At 39.1% G+C, this 19280-nt stretch overlaps 1 protein-coding gene across 2 annotated transcripts in view; it reads right to left on the bottom strand.

The window, feature by feature from the left end:
• The window catches only part of NT5DC1 (5'-nucleotidase domain containing 1), a 164300-nt gene that overhangs the window by 13441 nt on the left and 131579 nt on the right, over positions 1–19280 (bottom strand). Inside the window, exons 9-11 of one of the 2 annotated variants that reach the window (XM_061623663.1) lie at positions 7135–7253; positions 5571–5729; positions 597–726 (exon numbers count right to left, since the gene is read on the bottom strand). In XM_061623663.1, coding sequence (XP_061479647.1) covers positions 597–726; positions 5571–5729; positions 7135–7253 — 408 coding nt within the window. Of the gene's footprint in view, positions 1–596; positions 766–5570; positions 5730–7134; positions 7254–19280 lie in introns of both variants that reach the window. The other variant, XM_061623661.1, reaches the window with a different exon arrangement.

Raw genomic sequence — 19280 nt, 5'->3', positions numbered from 1 at the left:
ACTCCTAAAAGATGGGGCAGAAATGTTCGAAAATAAAGAACAAAGATGTGACCAAATGGACCATTATTTTACAGTTGGAACCATCTATGAGAGGATGATTATATTTATGGATAGGACTGAATGAATGGGATTTTTACCACCTGTACCAAAATGTTGACTAAGTGGTATTATATATCATCTAGGCTAGCCAAGATGAATATGAACTGCTCTAATTTGTGTTGAAAGTGTAATTAAAATATATTTTTTTCTGGTGGTCCTGCAAAGAGGCTAGAAATATTTGGAAGCAATTTTTAGGAACAATTAAGATATCTTCAAAGGGAGAAAGTCTCTAAAATCAAAGAAACATTGCTGTTCCATATGACAGTAGCAGCTAGTTTACTGTATGCAAAGTACTGAAAGAGTAAACAAACATCCAATCTATGAAGTGCTATATCAAATAGTGGCATTGAGAGTGCACAATAATATAATACAGATCAAACACTGGGTAAATATTTAGAATTCCTGGCATCAGTATTCATCTTAATATATCAATATTAAATGATTAATAGCAGTCTGGAAATGTTCATAGGCTTATTCTCATGATTATTCATTCTTACCTGCTATTGCTTCAATACTTGGGATTGTGATGGTGCTATAAGAACTAACACATTTGCAGGACCATGTATTTACTGAGGTGTCCTCTACATCTTCCTTTCCTGAAATGGTATCCACAAAGAATGAACCCCACTGTTTAGAAACAGAATGAAGAGCTTTTGGATGATGTCCCTGAAACATAAATAAACATGGACACAAATGCAACCTCCACATGTGCTCTAACACATGCATGAAAGGGATCTTTAATGACTTTGGAGCTGGAGGCATCTTCACACATGCACAATCAGAAATGTCCCCAAACTGAAAGGCAATGGAAAAGCTCTTGAGTTTCCATACGCACTGGAGACATACCTCACTTTCAAATTCTGTAGTTCCTAATGTAGCCAAATGAAGTGCAATACAATTAACAAATCCTGACCATAGTAACTATTTGGTCCTTTGAACACCCAGGGTGATTAAAAACATCACTTTGGGGATAGTCTATTTTGCTTGTGTTTGCTTTTGCCAAGCTTGTGGGGCAGTATGTGTGCATGTGTGTAGAGTCTCTGACACATGGCCAGCGTGTAGCCTACTGTGCAAAAGTAAGAGTCACTACCATTGTTACACCCACTTTTGCCTCTGGCCCTGCCACCATTGACATGTGACCCTTGAAAAGGTGCCCACATGGAAATGTGGCCTTTGGGTTGGAAAAGGTTCCCTGGCTTCAAAACGGAAAAGCTTGCAGGAGATTTTTAAACCAACAGAAATGTTCGGTTCATTGGTTATTGATATGGCTCGGCATCACCCATGCCTTCCATGCAGGGACTCTCTCTCTTATAATGGAACATGTTTCATGCTCTAATTTTTTTTAATAGAAGAGAAGTTTCTGTACATGTGGAGCTTATCAAAGCCTTCATGTGTGCACTGAAGCTTCCAGACAATAGAGAATGTATTTCACTATTTCACATCTTTCCTAGTTAGCTAGTTGCAAGGGAAGTATAGCAATACCAAAAGACAGTCTATTTTAGTGTACATCAAGGTGAAAGTACAGAGACAGTTACAAACCTCTAGGCTACAGGCTCCTGTAAGACTTTAGGCAAACTGACCATGATCAGGCTATGTCATACAATACAGCACATTGGTGGGTATGAGGTAAAGAGCTTTTTCTGCAGTGGACCAACAGCTTTGGAACTCATTAACAACTGGGTTGTGCCAGACCATAATACTATAGGCGTCTGGAAAAGACCTAAAATTCTTTTTTTTTTGGAGGGGATGTGATTTTCTCTTGAAAGTGGTGTGTGTAATTATTGGTCTGCTTTTGCTGTTGAATTTGGTTACTTTCTAGTGATTTTGAGTTGGCTGTTTACCTTACTAGTGGCTGGTTCTTGGTGTTTTCATTCCGAAAAATTACACTGTATCTGGGTGTTTCATTAGAGGCTGCTTTGACTGATTTTACTTTCAAAAGTGAAGTATAAATATTATAAATAAATGAAAATTGGGAGCATCATAATCAAATACGACACCAGTTGGTTCTACCTGACACACATACTGGCTGATATTGTGCTAGAATAAAGTATCCTTCCCTCTCTCTTAATCTCACAAGATTAAAAAGGGGAGGTTAATTAGAAACATTTTGGAATAACCTTAAAACTTTGTGTAGGAGTCAGAAGAAAATCTGTTTGCTGTTTGGTTTTGCTAATTGGTATATTCATTCCCTGGGATGTAACTGTTACGGACTTCTCCCCTGTGAAAAGGAGATGAACATCCGTGACCCACTCAAATCAGGTTCCTTTGATCAACTCAGTAGAGTTCTCCTCTGCTTGATTGCTATTACTGATGGTAGATATGGTAATTCAACACAAGTCTCTTGAAAAAGTACAGAAGCTGTTGGCTGAACTAAAAGTCTAAACTGTGCACTTCCAGACAGAGATCAGAGGGCAAAATCCAGGAAGCACTGAGACACCATGCTATCTCCTTTGAAACACATGCAGAATGCCTAACACTGCTACCAGACCAGACCTTTTGCTTTGTCAGCAGTAGCTACCAACACTGTCATGAAGGCAAAGGAAAAAAAGAAACCTGTAGTAACATTTGTACTATATTTTCTGAGAAGTATAAATATGAGTGCAGTTTTAGAAATTGGTTCATTAGTAGTCTGACTTATATAAAGAGCCATTTCTTTTTATTTGTCTTCTGGTGTTTTTTGGGGTGGATGGTGTGGGAAATAATATTCTTTTTTTGCAAACAAAACATAAGGGTGTATTTGTCTTCTTTTCTGACTTTGCAAAACACAGGAAGAAAATTGCAGTTCACTTTATTCCTCCCTTTCACTTTGATGTGCTATTCCAGGCTAATCGAAAATAAAAATGAACAAGATATTTATATTGACACAATGAAAAATGATTTATTGTTACTATTATTATTACTATTAATAATAATTTATTAGGACTTTCAGTATATCAAGTGCTCACAATCTTTTGTCTTATTCTAACACCGTGTGAGGTAGGTAATTCTCCCTAAATTATAAATGAAAAACTAAGGATGAGGGAATAGCTATTTTCCCAAGGCCATTCAGTGAAATTAATTGATGAGCAGGGACTAGAAACCTGGTCTCCTAGGTTCATACTGGCGCTTAATTCATGCTCTCTGTACCTTAAATCAGTAAGATCCCTTAACATATCAACAACTTAAAAACTTACTTAAAAATATGGTTTTCTTTGAAGTTTACTGTCACAGTACAGGGCATATATATCAATGCTTATTTATGCTTGAAAGCATAAACAGCAACATTCCATAGTGAGAGCCTGTGTGGTCCAGCATACTTTGGGGAAGAACTGTAGCTTAGCGGTAGAACATCTGCTTTGCATGCAGAAAGTTCCAAGTTCAATGCCTGGCATCTCCTGGTAGGGCTGGGAGAGACTCCTGCCTGACACTCTGGAGAGCTATTGCCAGTCAGTGTGAACACAGCAGTCCCAGGCTATGGTCCGATGGCACATGAGGCCACCACCTTACTAAAGCTAAGCAAGTCTGGATCTGGTCAGTGCCTGGATGGGAAACTGCCTGGGAACTACAGGTCTGCCATTTTGGATTCTATGGTGAAAGAAAGGCAGGGTATAAATAAAAATACTGAGCTAGATGGACCAATGGTCTGCTTTGGTATAAGGCAGCTTCCTATGTAGAACAAAGGGTTAGTGAAGAACATCATTTTTCTACTCACACTTTAAATTAATGATGGCAAGATCTTGCCAATTCACCAGGAAATTGTTATGTACAAATTCCATTGAAATAAAACTCTAGAGTTGTATCCAATGGTATCTCTTTGCTGACTAAAGCCTTCTGTTAGCAGAATGGGAGGAAGGCGATTTTTGCCAGTTTTCCATCGTCAGCTCCTGTCCCTCTCTGTTTTGAAGTGTTTCCCAAGCCTCTGGATCAGATTTGAAGGGAGGCATGTTGGACTGCAAGGAGAGGGGGGAACTGGCAGAAATTATCTCCCTCCCTGTTCTAATGGAAGTCTCTCTGCTGGATCGGAGTGCCTTCCATCATCGAAGGGACATCAGTGTGTGTGTGCGTGTGTGTGTATAAGAGGATATTCTCCACATATTATCAATTGCAACATCCACCGAGCCTCCATTCTGTCCAGAGAAAATCTCCTCTATCATATTGAGGTGTCAAACAGCAGAGAGCAACGGATTCCGTTTGTGGTAGATTTCCATCCAGCATCTCCTAACCATCACCGAGCAATCAGGGAGAGCTACCCATTGCTGGCAAACTCTGAACATTTTGTTAGAGCCACCAGCAGGCCTCCTGTTGTAGCATTTTGCCAACCTCCTAATTTGCACAGACTGTTGGTGAGAGCTGTGCTTAAGCCACCTATCACCAATCCAGGGTCTCATCCTTGTCACTCCAAACACTGTATCACCTGTGTGTACCTCAGGGAGACAGCCACTTTTACAAGCACTAGGACAGGCAGGACATATTACATCAAACAGAACATCACCTGCAGGCCCTGCAATATAGTTTACATCATTGAGTGCAAAAGACCAGGATGTCATATCCAATATGTAGGAAAGACCACAACTGACCTACGCACATGCTTCAGGAACCACAAGTCGGCAATCTTGACAAAAAAAAGTGGAGCAATCAGTTGCAAAACATTTTAACATCGAGGGCACAGCCTGTTGGACTTTTCCATAACAGCTATAGAGATGCCAACAGATCCAGCAGCATTGACTGAGAGGGAGAACTTTTGGATATATTCTCTGGACACATTGGCACCACATGGCCTGAACCTGGAGGACAGTACCAGCAGTACTTAGCTTCTGCAAATGAAGCCCCTCTGAGCATTCCATCCTCAAAGCTCTATAACTGCCACCTTGGTAACAGCATTTGTATGTTAGCAGCTGATGAAAGAGGAAGCTGAAACGTTTTGTTAATATAATAAAAACCTCTGTTTGGTTAATCACAATTACGTTTACATATATATATATATATATATATACACACACACATACATACAGAGAGAGAGAGTAGCGATCTGGGGGGAAATGGGAATGGGGGTTGTTTGCACTGTTGTTTATCACTTCTGTCCAAGTAAATTCTTTGACCTGAAAACACAGTTGTGCTGACGGAACTAAGAAAATCTGTATCAAAAGCATATCAATTCCTGGTTCAGGAACTAAGGTATAAATATGATACATATACAAATGCACATGAAAGCACAACATATGTAAATGCTGTCTATGTGTATTGCATTGTTTTCAGTGGGACGTCCTTTTGAATGTGCATTCATATGCACAGTCCTATTAACGTTCTGGCATAACTAGTCATGTGTAACTATCCTTTTAATCAGAATTTGGGTTGGATCGGGTTAAAAAAATAATAATGTCACAGAATTTTGGTGTACTTATATGTATATATAGAGCAGAAAACCATGATGTCTTCCACTTACTTTAGGTGGAGCTGGGATTACATGAAACCTGGATATTTAGTATCCTTACCTCATACTTCCCTTTCTTCTCTAAGGGCTCAGACTCTGTCTCTGTAGGCACCATAACATGGTCCCCTTGAAGCTCCTCTAAAATGAGAACAGTCTCCCAGTTACTATAGTGATGGGCTGAGAAAATATCCGAGTGCATGCTGTCCCCAAAATAAACAACCTGAAAGTAAAGCAGCAAGGTCAAGTTGCGTCAGCATACAAGAAAAGATATGATGAAACACAAAAGAGCTTCAAAACAGCCAAGTATTTAAGTTTAGTACATATTTTCTCTATCCTCTCCCATTCCCATCCCAAAGCTACAATAGATTATCATGAGGTGGCTTATACAGAGGACAGAAGAGTTTGGAAATGGCCACTGGCATTTCTTGTACATTAGGCAGAGGGAAATTAATGGCAAAATTAAGATAACTGAGGGTTGTATGTGAATTTTTTTCTGGAAAAACAAGTCATTTTCATCCAGAGTTTTCTATTTTACATGCCCAGATAGGCTTTTTATAGATTGTACACATGTATGCAGTTAATATCCATTTCTCACTATCTCATGAACTTTAGTAAGAAAGATATGAAAAACAGAAATACAGAGTAAAGAACAGACATTATTATTTTTCATACTACACTGCCAGTTAATTTTGCAGATGGTCAATGAGTAGCCTGAAAGGTAATTTTATTTGGCCCACCAAATTTTAAGCAAGGTTTGAATTAAAATATTGCCCAGGTTCAGTCGTAAAAAAACCAAAGCTTGTTGTCAAAAGTTGAGGAAGTTGAATGCCACATGTCTCTGGGATATGTTTATAACCCCCAGTCACAAATGGCATACTCCTCGATTAGCAGGTGGCACTAATTTTTATAATTATGCCTGATTACCTATGGCAGAGGCAAGGTATGCAGTAAAATATTCTTCCTGCCCCCGACATCTGTCTGGAGAGTGTAAGGATATAGATGTTGGATATCCCTCATATAGATTATTTTAAAAGACCGTTATTTTTAATTAGAAATTTTTGATATATGAGACCCACAGCAATCATAGAATAATTACATTTAAATAACTTAAAATACTGCATTGAAAAAAACTAACTTAAGGCTTTAGTTAATACACACTGACTTCTACTACTACTTCTTAATAATAATTTATTAACTGCCCTTCACTCTAAGGTCTCAGGGTGGGTTACAAAAATTTAAAATACAACATTAAAAACAGTTGAAAACAAATTACAATTACGATAATAGGATGTGCCCTAGAAATATACATCTCAAGTGGCAAAGGCCAGGGAGTAAGCCCCACTGAAGACAGTTAGATTTGCTTCCAAGTAAAGAAACATGCACAGAACTGTACTCATCTTGTATAATACAAGCCCCTAAAAAATTATGCTGCCTTGGTTGCTTATAAATATTTTTCACAAGCCCATTCCTATATTAAATTGCTAACATTGTTGTCTGCTGTTGCGTCGGCTTCCTGTGAAAAGTCAGTCAGATACACTAGTATGTTGGATTAAGGTTGATGTTGAGAAAGCAGCTCCATGACATGATGGCTTTTTATTGTACCTTATCTTCTTTTTTCTAAATACCTTTGGTTCTAGTCTGCCAGTCATCTTCTTCAGCAACTCATACAAATGGGTTGAGTTACCTTGAGAGTACCAGCCAGGCTTGTCCAGGGCTAAGAGGGCCTCTTGTTCCTCATCATTCTCTAACGTAACAAAGCAAATTTGTTTTAGTGAAGACACAAAGAAACCAGCCACACTATTGAAGCAACTGCTATAAAGAAAAGCTGAACAGGCTTAGCTCTGGGACTGTTACCAAATAACATCTACAACATGATCAACGCATTGCCTTTCGCTCTGACTCCCATCTTTGTTGGAGTGATCAGCAACCTTAACAGCTTGATTAGGGAAGCTCTAAAGAAAGTTCCCCAAATTAACAGCATAGTCACAGGCTGATTGTGCCATGTATCTTAGAGAGGCCTTTATTCAACTCAAGCTATTATTTTCTTTTCAGTTCTTCATAGAAAGTGAAAAAAGGACTTATTTTCCAAAAACTGAGAATGGCTCAAACAGAAGCATGTTAGGTTACATAAAGGTAAAGGTGTCCCCACACTTATAATGTGAGTCGTTTCCGACTCTTAGGGTGACGTCTTGTGACGTTTACTAGGCAGACCGTATATATGGGGTGGGATTGCCAGTTCCTTCCCCGGCCTTTCTTTACCCCCCAGCATATGCCGGGTACTCATTTTACCGACCACGGATGGATGGAAGGCTGAGTGGACCTCGACCCCTTTTACCTGAGATTTGACTTCCTCCTTCCGTTGGAATTGAACTCTGGCTGTGAGCAGAGCTTCAGCTGCGTTACCGCCGCTTACCACTCTGCGCCACGGAAGGTCATGTGGGTTACATAGAGATTGGCTAATAAAGTAACCAGTAGTCATCATTCTTTTTTGAAAGATGATAAACTCTAAACAGTGATTATCTGTATTTTTTTCTGCTACAAAGAGCTATTCAAAAAGTTAGTCCTGGGTCACAGACAAATGTGCATGTGAAGAGCAAAAGATGCAAGCCACTGAAACAATCAGGACAGTTGTCAGGAGGGAGCAATGGAAGGACTAGATAGGGCTTACCACATCCATAACAAGTCAGTCAAAGCAACAGCAAAAGTGATTTGAGGGAAAGGACTGACAAGAGGGTGGGTGGATAGATAAAGAGGAGGATAGCCTGGGAAGGTAGCAGGCAGCCAGAAAGGCTGGAGGACAGATGAGCAGTCTGAGATAGCAATAGAGAGACTTAGGGAGCTGGAATTTGACCATTAACCAGGTCAGGAGGGACTAAAAGGCTGCCTGGAGGAATGGAGTCAAGTAGGTGGTCTACTATAACAATAATGCCCCTCTTTCCTTCACACTGCAACTTCACACTTCTCAACAGGATTGAATCTTAGTTCATAACAACAGAGTGCATTAACGAACAGTTATTGTTGAGATGCTATCCTTCTCATTTGAATGACAAAATTGTAAGGAAGGCCACTTTGTGGAGCTGAGAGATATATCTGAATACAAACTAAGGCTAGAAACCATTTGTATGTAGAATGTTTCCAAACGCCACATTGTTTGTAAATAATAATGCTGCGAGCTACAACTTGCCATGAGCGGCAATCTCACTGTGGTGTTGTCTATCTCACAATACCAATCTGCCGGTGGATGCCATCCCAAGAATACATTCTTACAACAAGTCTGAAAAGCATCAGATATGCAGCCCAGAATCACAGGGTTTGAAGCCCGGACTAGTCTACCAACCATCCATTTGGCAGGTCACTGAAGGGATCAGTGCAAGTTCTATAATCTATATGGCTGTATTCTAGGGAATTGCCTAGGGATATCATGCAAATATCTGCTTTTGCTGGAATCCTTCCTATGTTTCTGGATTAGCAATACAAGTGCCAAAAATAAAAGCACAAATAATGCACCTTAAAGCAGAAGGCTATGCAGAAAGTAACGAGAAGAAGGAGTATAGGAAACAAAATCAATGGACATGAGATTCAGGCTGCAATTGTATATACACTTGCCTAGGAGAAAGTTCCATGGAACTCAGTAGGACTTATTTCTGTGTAGACATAAATAGGATTGCACTATCAAGTTCTTATTTACACAATGCTTATCCTGGCACAGAATCCATTCCACAAGGTTACTGCTAGATGATTCCCTTCCTGTCTTAACAATGGCTTCACAAACACTTTCACAAATTCAGCTGTGCACATATTTCTACAGGGAAAAAACACAAAATTGTCCCAATTCCCGTCAAGGACACGCCAAGTTGCCAACATGTGGTCTGTGTTAATGCTTTCACAAAAGCAGCCAAAAGTGGGTTCAACTAAAAATTTATACGGTAGTATTACTTAAAAATGATTAAAGATTACTTGTAGACAAAATATCTGTTTAATAGGGATGCTCTATAACTTGGACAAAGAGAAAGGGAAACCAACGTAGGAACAGACTAGTCTTTCATTCAGGCAGAAAGTGTTTTCCTTTCATGCTTTTTTGCATTAGCAAAATCATCAGTAATATAGACAAAGATATGTGTTATTCTTAACTCATCATTTCCTGGTTTATTTTTTAGTATGGTTCAAAAATAAACCCATCTGACTGTTCTCCTTTGTTCTATAAATATGCTCCTATTTTAAAACACTTTGTTGTAAGAAAACTTGGAAATATTTTAATCAGAAATTGCTATTTTTTAAAACAATGGCTGCCAGACACTTATTTCAGGATAGCAGAGCAGATTGATAAACCTCATATTTCAAAAGCACAACATGTCCATAAAAAAAGAAAGTTATTATATACAATTTTTCAAAGGTTTTAATAAAAAATACTGGGGACACGATTCATCCTCCTGCCCATGTACCTGAAGGACCCCTTAGCCTGTTATACACTGGCCAGATCACAGCAGCCATCTGGTAGAGCCCTCCTGAGTCACCCACAGTTATCTTAAATTTATTTAGTTTCTGTGTGAGCCAAGGCTTCTACCTCAGGGGCAAGAGTAATTGGGAACACTTTTCCTATTCCAATCAGGCAGGCACCTACAAGTCTGTATTTTGTCACCTACTGAACATGTTTTTAGAGAATTAGTCCGATACATAGTTGATTCATCTATAGAGACTGAATGGCTAGCATAAGATTCATCCACACATCATGTGGCTGTTTGTATGGCCTTTTTTTCCAGCATCCACACAATGTCCTCCTCATCCAAGTGGCAGCCTGCCCTTCTCCCTCGCTAAATTCTCATATTCCTGATCCGTGGATAATCTATTCAGGGAAGAAAACCCAATATATAATTGTGTTATCTGACTGAGGCACATTGTGTGGGTGGTGTTTTTTTAAAAAACATGCCGGGTGATGTTTCGCTGGGTGCCGTCTACTGCCACACCCTCTCTTTTCATCTTGTTTCTATCAGCCCAAAGGAAAGGATGCAGCCCGCCCTTTCCCCACTGGCTGTTGCTGAAGGCATGTTTGTTGCATTGTTAAAACAGCTCTTTTGGGCAGAACTGTTCTTGCACAAAACAGTTGTATTAAAATAAAAAACAAAATATGCGCTTTAGGTACAGGAGACAGGAAAGGAAAAAAGGGGGAAATGAAGCAGCACCTTTTCATGCAAGTGACTCCAAATCCTTGCCTAGCTTGGAATGAGGCATTTTTTATTTTATTATTTATTTTTGACAGCTCTTTTGTGCAAATCTGGTATATTTAAAACTTTTTAAAAAAAACTAAAGTTTTTTTTTAAAAAGGTGTGGACACATGGAAACATATGCTTCCCTTCATGCCCACAACAGACCTGAGGTTTCCTGGTTTGGAGACACACACATGCTTAGGGTGGTCTTCAGTGCTAGTCCTACTCAAAGTAGACACAATTAAGTTAATACATATGACTAACTTAGGTTTATTATTTATTTATTAAATTTATTAGTCGCCCATCTGGCTGGTTGTCCAGCCACTCTGGGCGATGTACAAGATAAAAAACAATACATTAAAACGTTAAAATTTAAAACCATAACAGTAAAAACCTAACCCACCCCAAAAGCCTGCCTGAAGAGCCAGGTCTTCAAGGCCCGGTGGAAGCTCATCATAGAAGGGCTTAATTTCAGTGGATCTCCTCTGAGCAGGATTTAGCTGAATACAACCCATATTTTTTAATTATTTTTACCTGTTCTTTTGTGAAAATCTAGTAGTTCAAATAAAATTGTATTTCAATAATCTTTTTAAAAGCTGTGCAATGTGTACAGGTAAACTCCTGTTCATGTCCATAACTGACCTCATGTTCCCTGATCTTATGGTGGGTAGGAAGCACTGCCCAGTGCCCACTAGTATGGATGGGGAACACTGGGAAACATTCTGGAGGCAAAAAATGGAAGGCACTCATGGGTGGGCAAAGGTGCACAAACACACACACAGAAAGAGCAACCCACGTACATATTAACGTCCACATATGGACACAGCCATATGAAAAAGGGCAGAAATCAAGCTATTTTATATAAAATTTGTGACCCTGTCCAGACAAAATGCTTAACCATATTCTTTAGGCATAATTAACATTATGTTTGAATACTTATACAAGGGGTGGGGAATGTTTTGGAATAAAGGGTGAATCACATCTTCAGTGGATCTACTCTAAGCATGACTTGGGGTAATATTCAGCTAAACAGTTCTGCTAGCGCAAGGACTTTTAGCTGTGCAATGAAACTTGGCATCTCCTCTCCCAGCACTTCCTACATCTATTCCGGGGTTTACCCCAATCCTCTGGAGAAGATTTATGGGACATGCAGGGGGAACATGGAGAGAGGAGACAGTGTGGAAGCTCCATAGTGCAGCTAAAAGTCCTTTTGGTAGAAGAACTGTGCAGCTGGATACCACCATTAAGTATTGATCCAACTTAATGGTATGATTTAGTTGCAGTGGTCCACAAGCTTCATTCAGGTGATTTGTGGTGTGTCTGTGAATTTGTGGCTGAAGACAGTAGACCGCACATCTATTGCATTATTCAAAGTGTAATACAATAAAATACAATATATAAGAAATAAAAGTAATAAAACAGCACATTACAATTTCTATAAGAGACAAGACAATCATTACGTGGTTTGCCAAGACCCTCTGCAATTTTCAAGTTGTCTGTGGTAAAAAAGTTTGGGAAACACTGACATAGTTGAATATCATCCAATGTATTTATTTACAAACACAATTTTGTTACCTTGCTTTGCAGTATGAACCATAGAAAGCCTCCTCAAATTTTAAAAATTGGTAAAAACAATTGATTTTAGCTTTAACTATTATCATTTCTAATTATTTAGAAGCTGATGTTTCTCACTAAGGCTGCAATCCAATATATGCCTACTCAGAAGAAAGCTCCATTGGGTTCAATGGGATTTACTCCCATCCTAGGTAAGTGTAGACTGGATTGCAGCCTAATCAGTCCAGCACAGGAGTACCTATCTATCCTTTAATTTCCCAAATATATTTAGTGTATACACAGTGTATACACTACAAGTTAGCTGTGGGTTAAATCAAATTCAGCTCAGTGTTACTCCTCACTAGACTAGAATAGGAGGCAGCCATTGTTAAGTTATAAGCAGGAGCTTAACCTTTCCTAATCTCTATACTTAGATCATTGCCGAAATATGATGCCCTCTCTGTTCTATGAGTTACATTAATCACCAGAATGTCTTAGAACTAATTATAACATGCCTAAAATAACTGACTTGATATTAATGGTAATAAAAAGCAGAATGTGTTTCCTGTGAAAAATAATTTATTTTAAGGACTAACCCTAGTTTTAAAAAAACATACAACCTGAGATTTTGGTTTTTTTTTGAAGCACACACAAATGAACAGTGAAGCTTTTAATGAAAACCAGCACACACAGATGCATGGAAACTATGTCTAAAGGAAGCTGTTTGGCAGCTGCTGCCAAGCTTGAATCTGTAAGGAATGCAGTACGCAAAACCCTTCATTTTAGTTCACCCTTCATTTCATTTTAGTTCACTCATTAATTGCTCCAAGTCCCGGTTTGCAAATCCCAGTACTAGGTGTAAAAATGATGTAACTGTGTTTTAGGAACTATGACACACCATCTAATATTTACAGTAAATTGCAATAATACATGAAGGGGAAAGGGGGGGAAATACTTGGGTTTGTTTTTCTTAAGTTTACAAATGCTATCCCTATCAAATTTTCTTTTCATAGTTTTTTTTTAGAAATGAAAGAATGTGGATACACATTGCCTCACATACAATATTTTCCACACCCGTTACTTTTTAAAAAAAAAACATATTCTCATTTCCTGCTATACTACTATAGTAAGCAGTTTGGGCTGGTAATCAATTCTTTATTAAATTTGTAAAAGTTACAACACAAATTCCCATTGCCATCCGCCTTAGTAGCAAGCAGTTGATCTCATCTTTCCAGTCACATAACAATTCTATGCACACACGCGCACAACCAAAATTGACTAAGGATTGTATCACATAATGACACAACAACAAGCCTGGGTTTGTTCTATCTATATACTGTACTCAGGAAAAAATGATACATTGTGTTAAATGCATGATCACACTTAGAGTGTCTTTAAAAAGGAGCAGCAGCAACCATCACAACGCGGATCAGTATCAGAAATGCAGTGCATGGGGAGGGAGGATTAACTCTCTCTGTCCCATGGTCCTGTTGAATATTGCAAAAAAAACAACCCCATCGGCTTTTTGCCATGGCACTGATTGTTTCCTTCCCCTGGAAAATAGCAGTTCTGGTAGGGAGGGGGATTTTTTTTATCAGGACCATGGGATGGAGAGAAAGGGTTAGCCCCCCCTCTCCACAATCCTGACCTGATTTCTCCCTCTATGGCTGCTTTTTAAAATCAAAAAAACAAAAGAGATTCATTAAGTGTGATCATACCACCTTGGTTCACTAAGGAATGTACTTGTATCATACATGTCACACTCACGGTTTCAATATTTTTTTTGTGTGTGTGTATATATAATAGGTTGACCTAGGATATTAAAAGGGTTGGAAGGGTTGTGTGTATGTAGTACTAAAAGCAGAGCTGCTGAATATTTCATACTAACACTACTGTAGTCCAAATTCTAAACAAAACCAGAAATTTATTAAAATGGAGATTTGATATTGTAGCATCTTCAGTCCAGAAGAATGTTATTTCCACAATGGAACATTTATTTTAGGTGCATGTGGCCGGATATATTAAAAAACTTTTCAACCCTCAACAGAAGGAACGTTATGTCTGCCTACTCTCTGGAGGAAGCAGCCCTGGTTTATTTTGAAATGAATTTTGCATTGCTTGGATATCACTTTAATACCAAATGTAGCATTTAATATCAAAGCAGAGCAGATGGACAAGCTCTCTAGGTCTCTACTGTGGAAGCTTTGACCAGTACTTCCAGGGCTTAGATTTCCAAATGGAGATCTTAGGGACAGAATATTATTCAAAAATGTAAGCATCTAAATATATAGTTACTTGACTTCAAGTGCTACAGAACGGCAACCAATGACCCATCTTTGGGTCAGTTTCTCATATTGCTTTGGAGACTGACAAACAATAAGCTACCAAGGCTATATTGTTTCTAATTTTAAAAACCAAGTATTTCTTACTCAACTTAAAAACTTACATCTTCAGCACTGTTGTTACAAAAATAAAATAAACAAGAACAAAATGAAGCCAAAAAGAGTGAATTGTGCAATAGAATATGGAAGGCTGGCAAAGGATGAGAGTAAATTCCTCAACTTCTGCAGAAAATCGCTAGAACAGAGAACAGAAAAACTAATTTGGAAACTGCACCGCCAATTCCATTAGTCTGTAGCTTTATCCACAGGCTCACTTCCCTGCACTTCCTGTACATTGCATCCACAACACACTTCCCTGCAGACGCTCCTCGGCCCGGCAAATCCTGGGAATATTTGGTGGCTGGAAGAAGCCCAGCCTGCTACTGTGAGCACACCGGTTACTTTCCTTTGCCTCCCCTCTGGCTCTCCAGGGATCTTAACACGTTGCATCAAGGAGCAAGCCTCCCTCCTGACTACTGCTGTTACCTGCTGACTCCTCCATCTGCAGCCCCTTTGCAGCAGTTAGGCGACAGTTGCTTCCCCCCCAAAGAAAACCATACTTGACTCAGCAGCCTGCCACAGGCCCCCGCCTCCCCTGTGTGTGCTGTGCACACACACACACTTAAATACACCTAGTTGTGCCACCTTGCACGTCAGCACACATGCCTGCCATCACCCAAGATGATGGTAGCGGCATGTTGATGGTAAGGGCAGGCACGTGTGCTGATGCACAAGGTGAAGTGACCGGACATATTTAAGCAGGCGTGGAGGTGATGTTGGCTGGGAGAGCAGAGTTCCTGCTCTGCAATCCGTGCCACTGTCCGGTTGTGGCCCATGACCCAATGCTGGTGGGGATTGTGGTGCGGAAGGTCTACCCTCCCAGTTGCAGGGCCCCTTGGCTAGGGGGAGGAGCCCTTGGCCAGCACCTAACCTGGCTACCCGCTGGCACTGAGCCTGCTCAACAGTGACATGACACTTGTCTGTGCCCAGTGGTCTTGTGCTCTACTGCCATCTACTCTTACCGCAATCAGCTCGGTGCTCCCACAGTCCTCTTATGCAAAGGTGGGCAACTGTCAAGGTATTATGGGTGGAGTCATTGAGGAGAATGGACATGGATGGACATGCAAGCAGTTAGGGCACTCCCAGGTGCTTGTAGCCTCCAGTTCCACACTGGTCCCCAGCTGCACTCCCAACTGCACAGATTTCAAAGTTGCTGCCAAGAAGCAGTCTTAAGCACATGACCAAAGGGTTCTTGATGGCCATACATGGTGGTTATAATCTGGTAATTCTGACAATGAAAAAATGGTCAGGCTGCAACATCTGATAATCGTTAGAAGAAAATACTCTTTGTGTTTGCATGTGCAATTGGGAGCTGGATTTTGCTGTCATTGGAATTCGGTGTGAGCTAAATTTCTCTCTTCTACCAGGCTTTTGATGTAGGATACTGAGGTTAGTATACTTGATACTTATATAAAAAGGATCCATTGTATGGCTTATGAATTTTAAACTGTTTTAATGTTACTTTTGTTATATTTTATATAACCTGCCCTGGAACATCACTTTTTGATAAAGGGCAAGATAAAAATGAAATGAAATAAAATAATAAACAAATAAATGGGAACAGTAGGGATGGAGGAATTAGTTATTCAGTCTGTTGGAGGGTCAAACTAGATGTTATGTAAAATACATATATGCTTCCCTCTTAAATATTAGCCAGATGCCTTGTCTGTTGTCTTCTCAGCACCTACTGAAGATCTTCCTCTTCCAACAAGCCTTTTAAGTAGGGATCTTATCCCATTCTCCATCTGTGTTGGAATTGTGTTTAGATTTTTTTAAATAAGGTGTTTTAAATATTTATTTTTAAAGATGTTTTATTTTTAAGATTTTAAATAAGTTTTTAGTGTTTTGTTTGCTGCCCTGGGCTCCGTCTGGGAGGAAGTGGAGAATATAAATTTTAACAACAACTTATTTTTATTCTTTCAACGATTACCTTTAGGTAGCAATCAGGACAGGCACTTGGAGAGAAAGATTCAACCATTTTCCCCTAAATTTCATCCATGTGAATATTGCTGCTATTAAGCCCCTGGGAGGAAAGCTTCCATTGGCACCAGTGGCACCTTTTCTCCCAGAATGAATAGCAGCATAAGGAGAGCATTTTAATTGGGATGGCAGCACAGGGGAAAAGATTAAATCTCTCCTCTTCATGCACTGTATTCCAGATATTCATTGGGCCTCCCTGTGGCTGCTACTTAAATAGCAAAAAATCAAATATGCTAAATATATTTCATGTACGTATTTAGTGCACTTATATCTTTATAATATGACAGACCCAAATCTATTTATCTTCTTCAACAGGTGGACCAGACAGAAGATTTCTGTTGGGCTGGCAGGAGCAAAACAACTTTCCTGGCTATATGATGTGGTACGTGCAGTAGCGTAATGGCAAATTCAGAAGTGCAGGGTCCCTTCATGTTAATCATAGCCACACCTCCTCTTCTCCTTTTTTGCTGTGGGGTTGAGAATGAGATCCTTGTGAATGCCTTTTCCCATAACAACAAACATCCCTAGGAGCCAATATGCAGAAACGAGGAGAGTGTTAGCCACTGAGAAGAGTCTTCTCCATGGCTGACTTATCTCCTTTCACTTTGATTGTCTCCAATCAGCAGGAAAGGACAAGGAAGCATGTTAGAATATTCTTCTCAGTGGCTAACACAATCCCTTTTCATAATGATTGGCTTGTAGGATGATGGACCCTCCGATTCCCCAGATGACTACACGCCTGGATAAGTGACACTGAGTGTACTAAGAGCAGGCCAGCATCTCCCTCTTCTGACAAACTACCATGACAGAGCAGCGAATAAGGTAACTACATCTAGCTGCTGGAGTCCTCAGTCCCCTATAGCACCCTGCATGCAGCTAAATTGGTTATATGAATATTTGCATTTTTCGTTATATATGAAAAAATATCAGAACCATATAACAGTTAAAGAAAAAAATAATACACAATACTCCTGAATGATTAAAATCAACTTCAGATATATCTCACACACCCCAATGTAGTGTATATTTCTATCTTCAAATACCTGTCAAGCACTGACATTTTTCTACAAATAACTGAACAGCATTTTCCTTTCCTAAACATGCATGAAAAGCTGTGATTTTACTCATGAGCACTGCATAATGCATACCATATTTTATGAAGCCAATATTCCATCAATAGCAGTTTTTGGTTTTTCCACTTCAGAGCAGCTATAGTTTTTGTAGCCATTAACATATTAAAAATCACAACTCTGCATGTCTTTAGAATAATGTAATTTAACTGAGTAAGTTTTATATTTATTCAGAATGATTTGATAATACTACTGTTCAGCCAAAATATGCAGAAAATCGGCTTCTTCTGCTCCAATACGTGACTCTAAATATATTATACATATTGAAAGCTGCATAATACTGTTGTATATTATATAATGTTCTTTAAATGCTACCTTTAACATTCCACAAAGAATTAGTTTTACAGATATAATCCCTCAAATGTCTAGTTGGAGGTCCTTTTGTTCTGCTTCTTAGCCTTATTGTCCCCGGATCTAATTTTATCAAACTGAGTGTTCAATGTTGTGCTACCTTTCAGATTTGTACATCACTTCTGGTAGTTTATAGAACACTGACTCATAAAAATTACCACTCAATCAATCAGAAATAAACATGCCTGCTTTCATAACATATAAGAGCGTACAAATACAGATAAAATTTCCCACATAGTAATGATATCCATGTAGAAAATTCATATTGTGTGAAGGCCACATGGAAGTTTTCTGTATGGTGGCACTATCCCATTTGTCCATAATCAGTTATAAATGACTATTATTAATTAATTAATTGATTGATTTATATCCTGTCCTTCCTCCCAGCAGGAGCCCAGGCCGGCACTATTTGACTATTATTTGACTAATAGTCAAATAAGAGAGAAAAAAATAGGTACTTTAAGACAAAAGTGCAAGGCCAAGTATGTCAGAATCCTACATTGGTAGCTGACTTTACAGGGAAAATCCAGCAACCCAAGTGTCAAAACAGTTATGTTCACAGTGAGATATACTTCCATGTGTACACACCCAGAATAAACATGGCTTTGTACAAAAATGAACTTTTATATGCCTAGACCTCTAGCAATTGCAGCCTGAATCAAAACAAAAGTAAAATAATAAATGTGGGGCATCCTTTGGGAGTGTTGACTTCAGTGTCCAACTGAATATATTTCAGCCACAGTTTCTGACTTCTAGCTAGCTAGCAAAAGACTAGTCCTTGATATGGTTAATGCATTAAAGGCCAGTTCCCCCCCAAATTTAATCATCATGTACACTTAACTAAACATATGGTGGGAATGATGAATGAATTTCCTGTAGTTTGTGAATTGGCCTGTAAATAAGCTAGAAACAAAAGGGAACAAGCACCAAACTGAAGTCAGGAAGGACAGACAGGCTCTGGTGGATTTGGATTTTTCTGAGTTTAAATAAAATCAAAAACAAGGGTTCTAAATGAAACTTGGCTTACTTTCTGTAACTACTGTACATGTTAGTTAGTCACTGTAAGTACCAGCTGGATCAGTAAAATCTGCAAATGCAGTGATTGTGCAGC

Source organism: Rhineura floridana, chromosome 4 (assembly GCF_030035675.1).
Source record: "Rhineura floridana isolate rRhiFlo1 chromosome 4, rRhiFlo1.hap2, whole genome shotgun sequence".
NCBI classification, from domain to species: Eukaryota; Metazoa; Chordata; class Lepidosauria; order Squamata; family Rhineuridae; genus Rhineura; species Rhineura floridana.
This window is presented reverse-complemented; position numbering and strand designations above follow the sequence as displayed.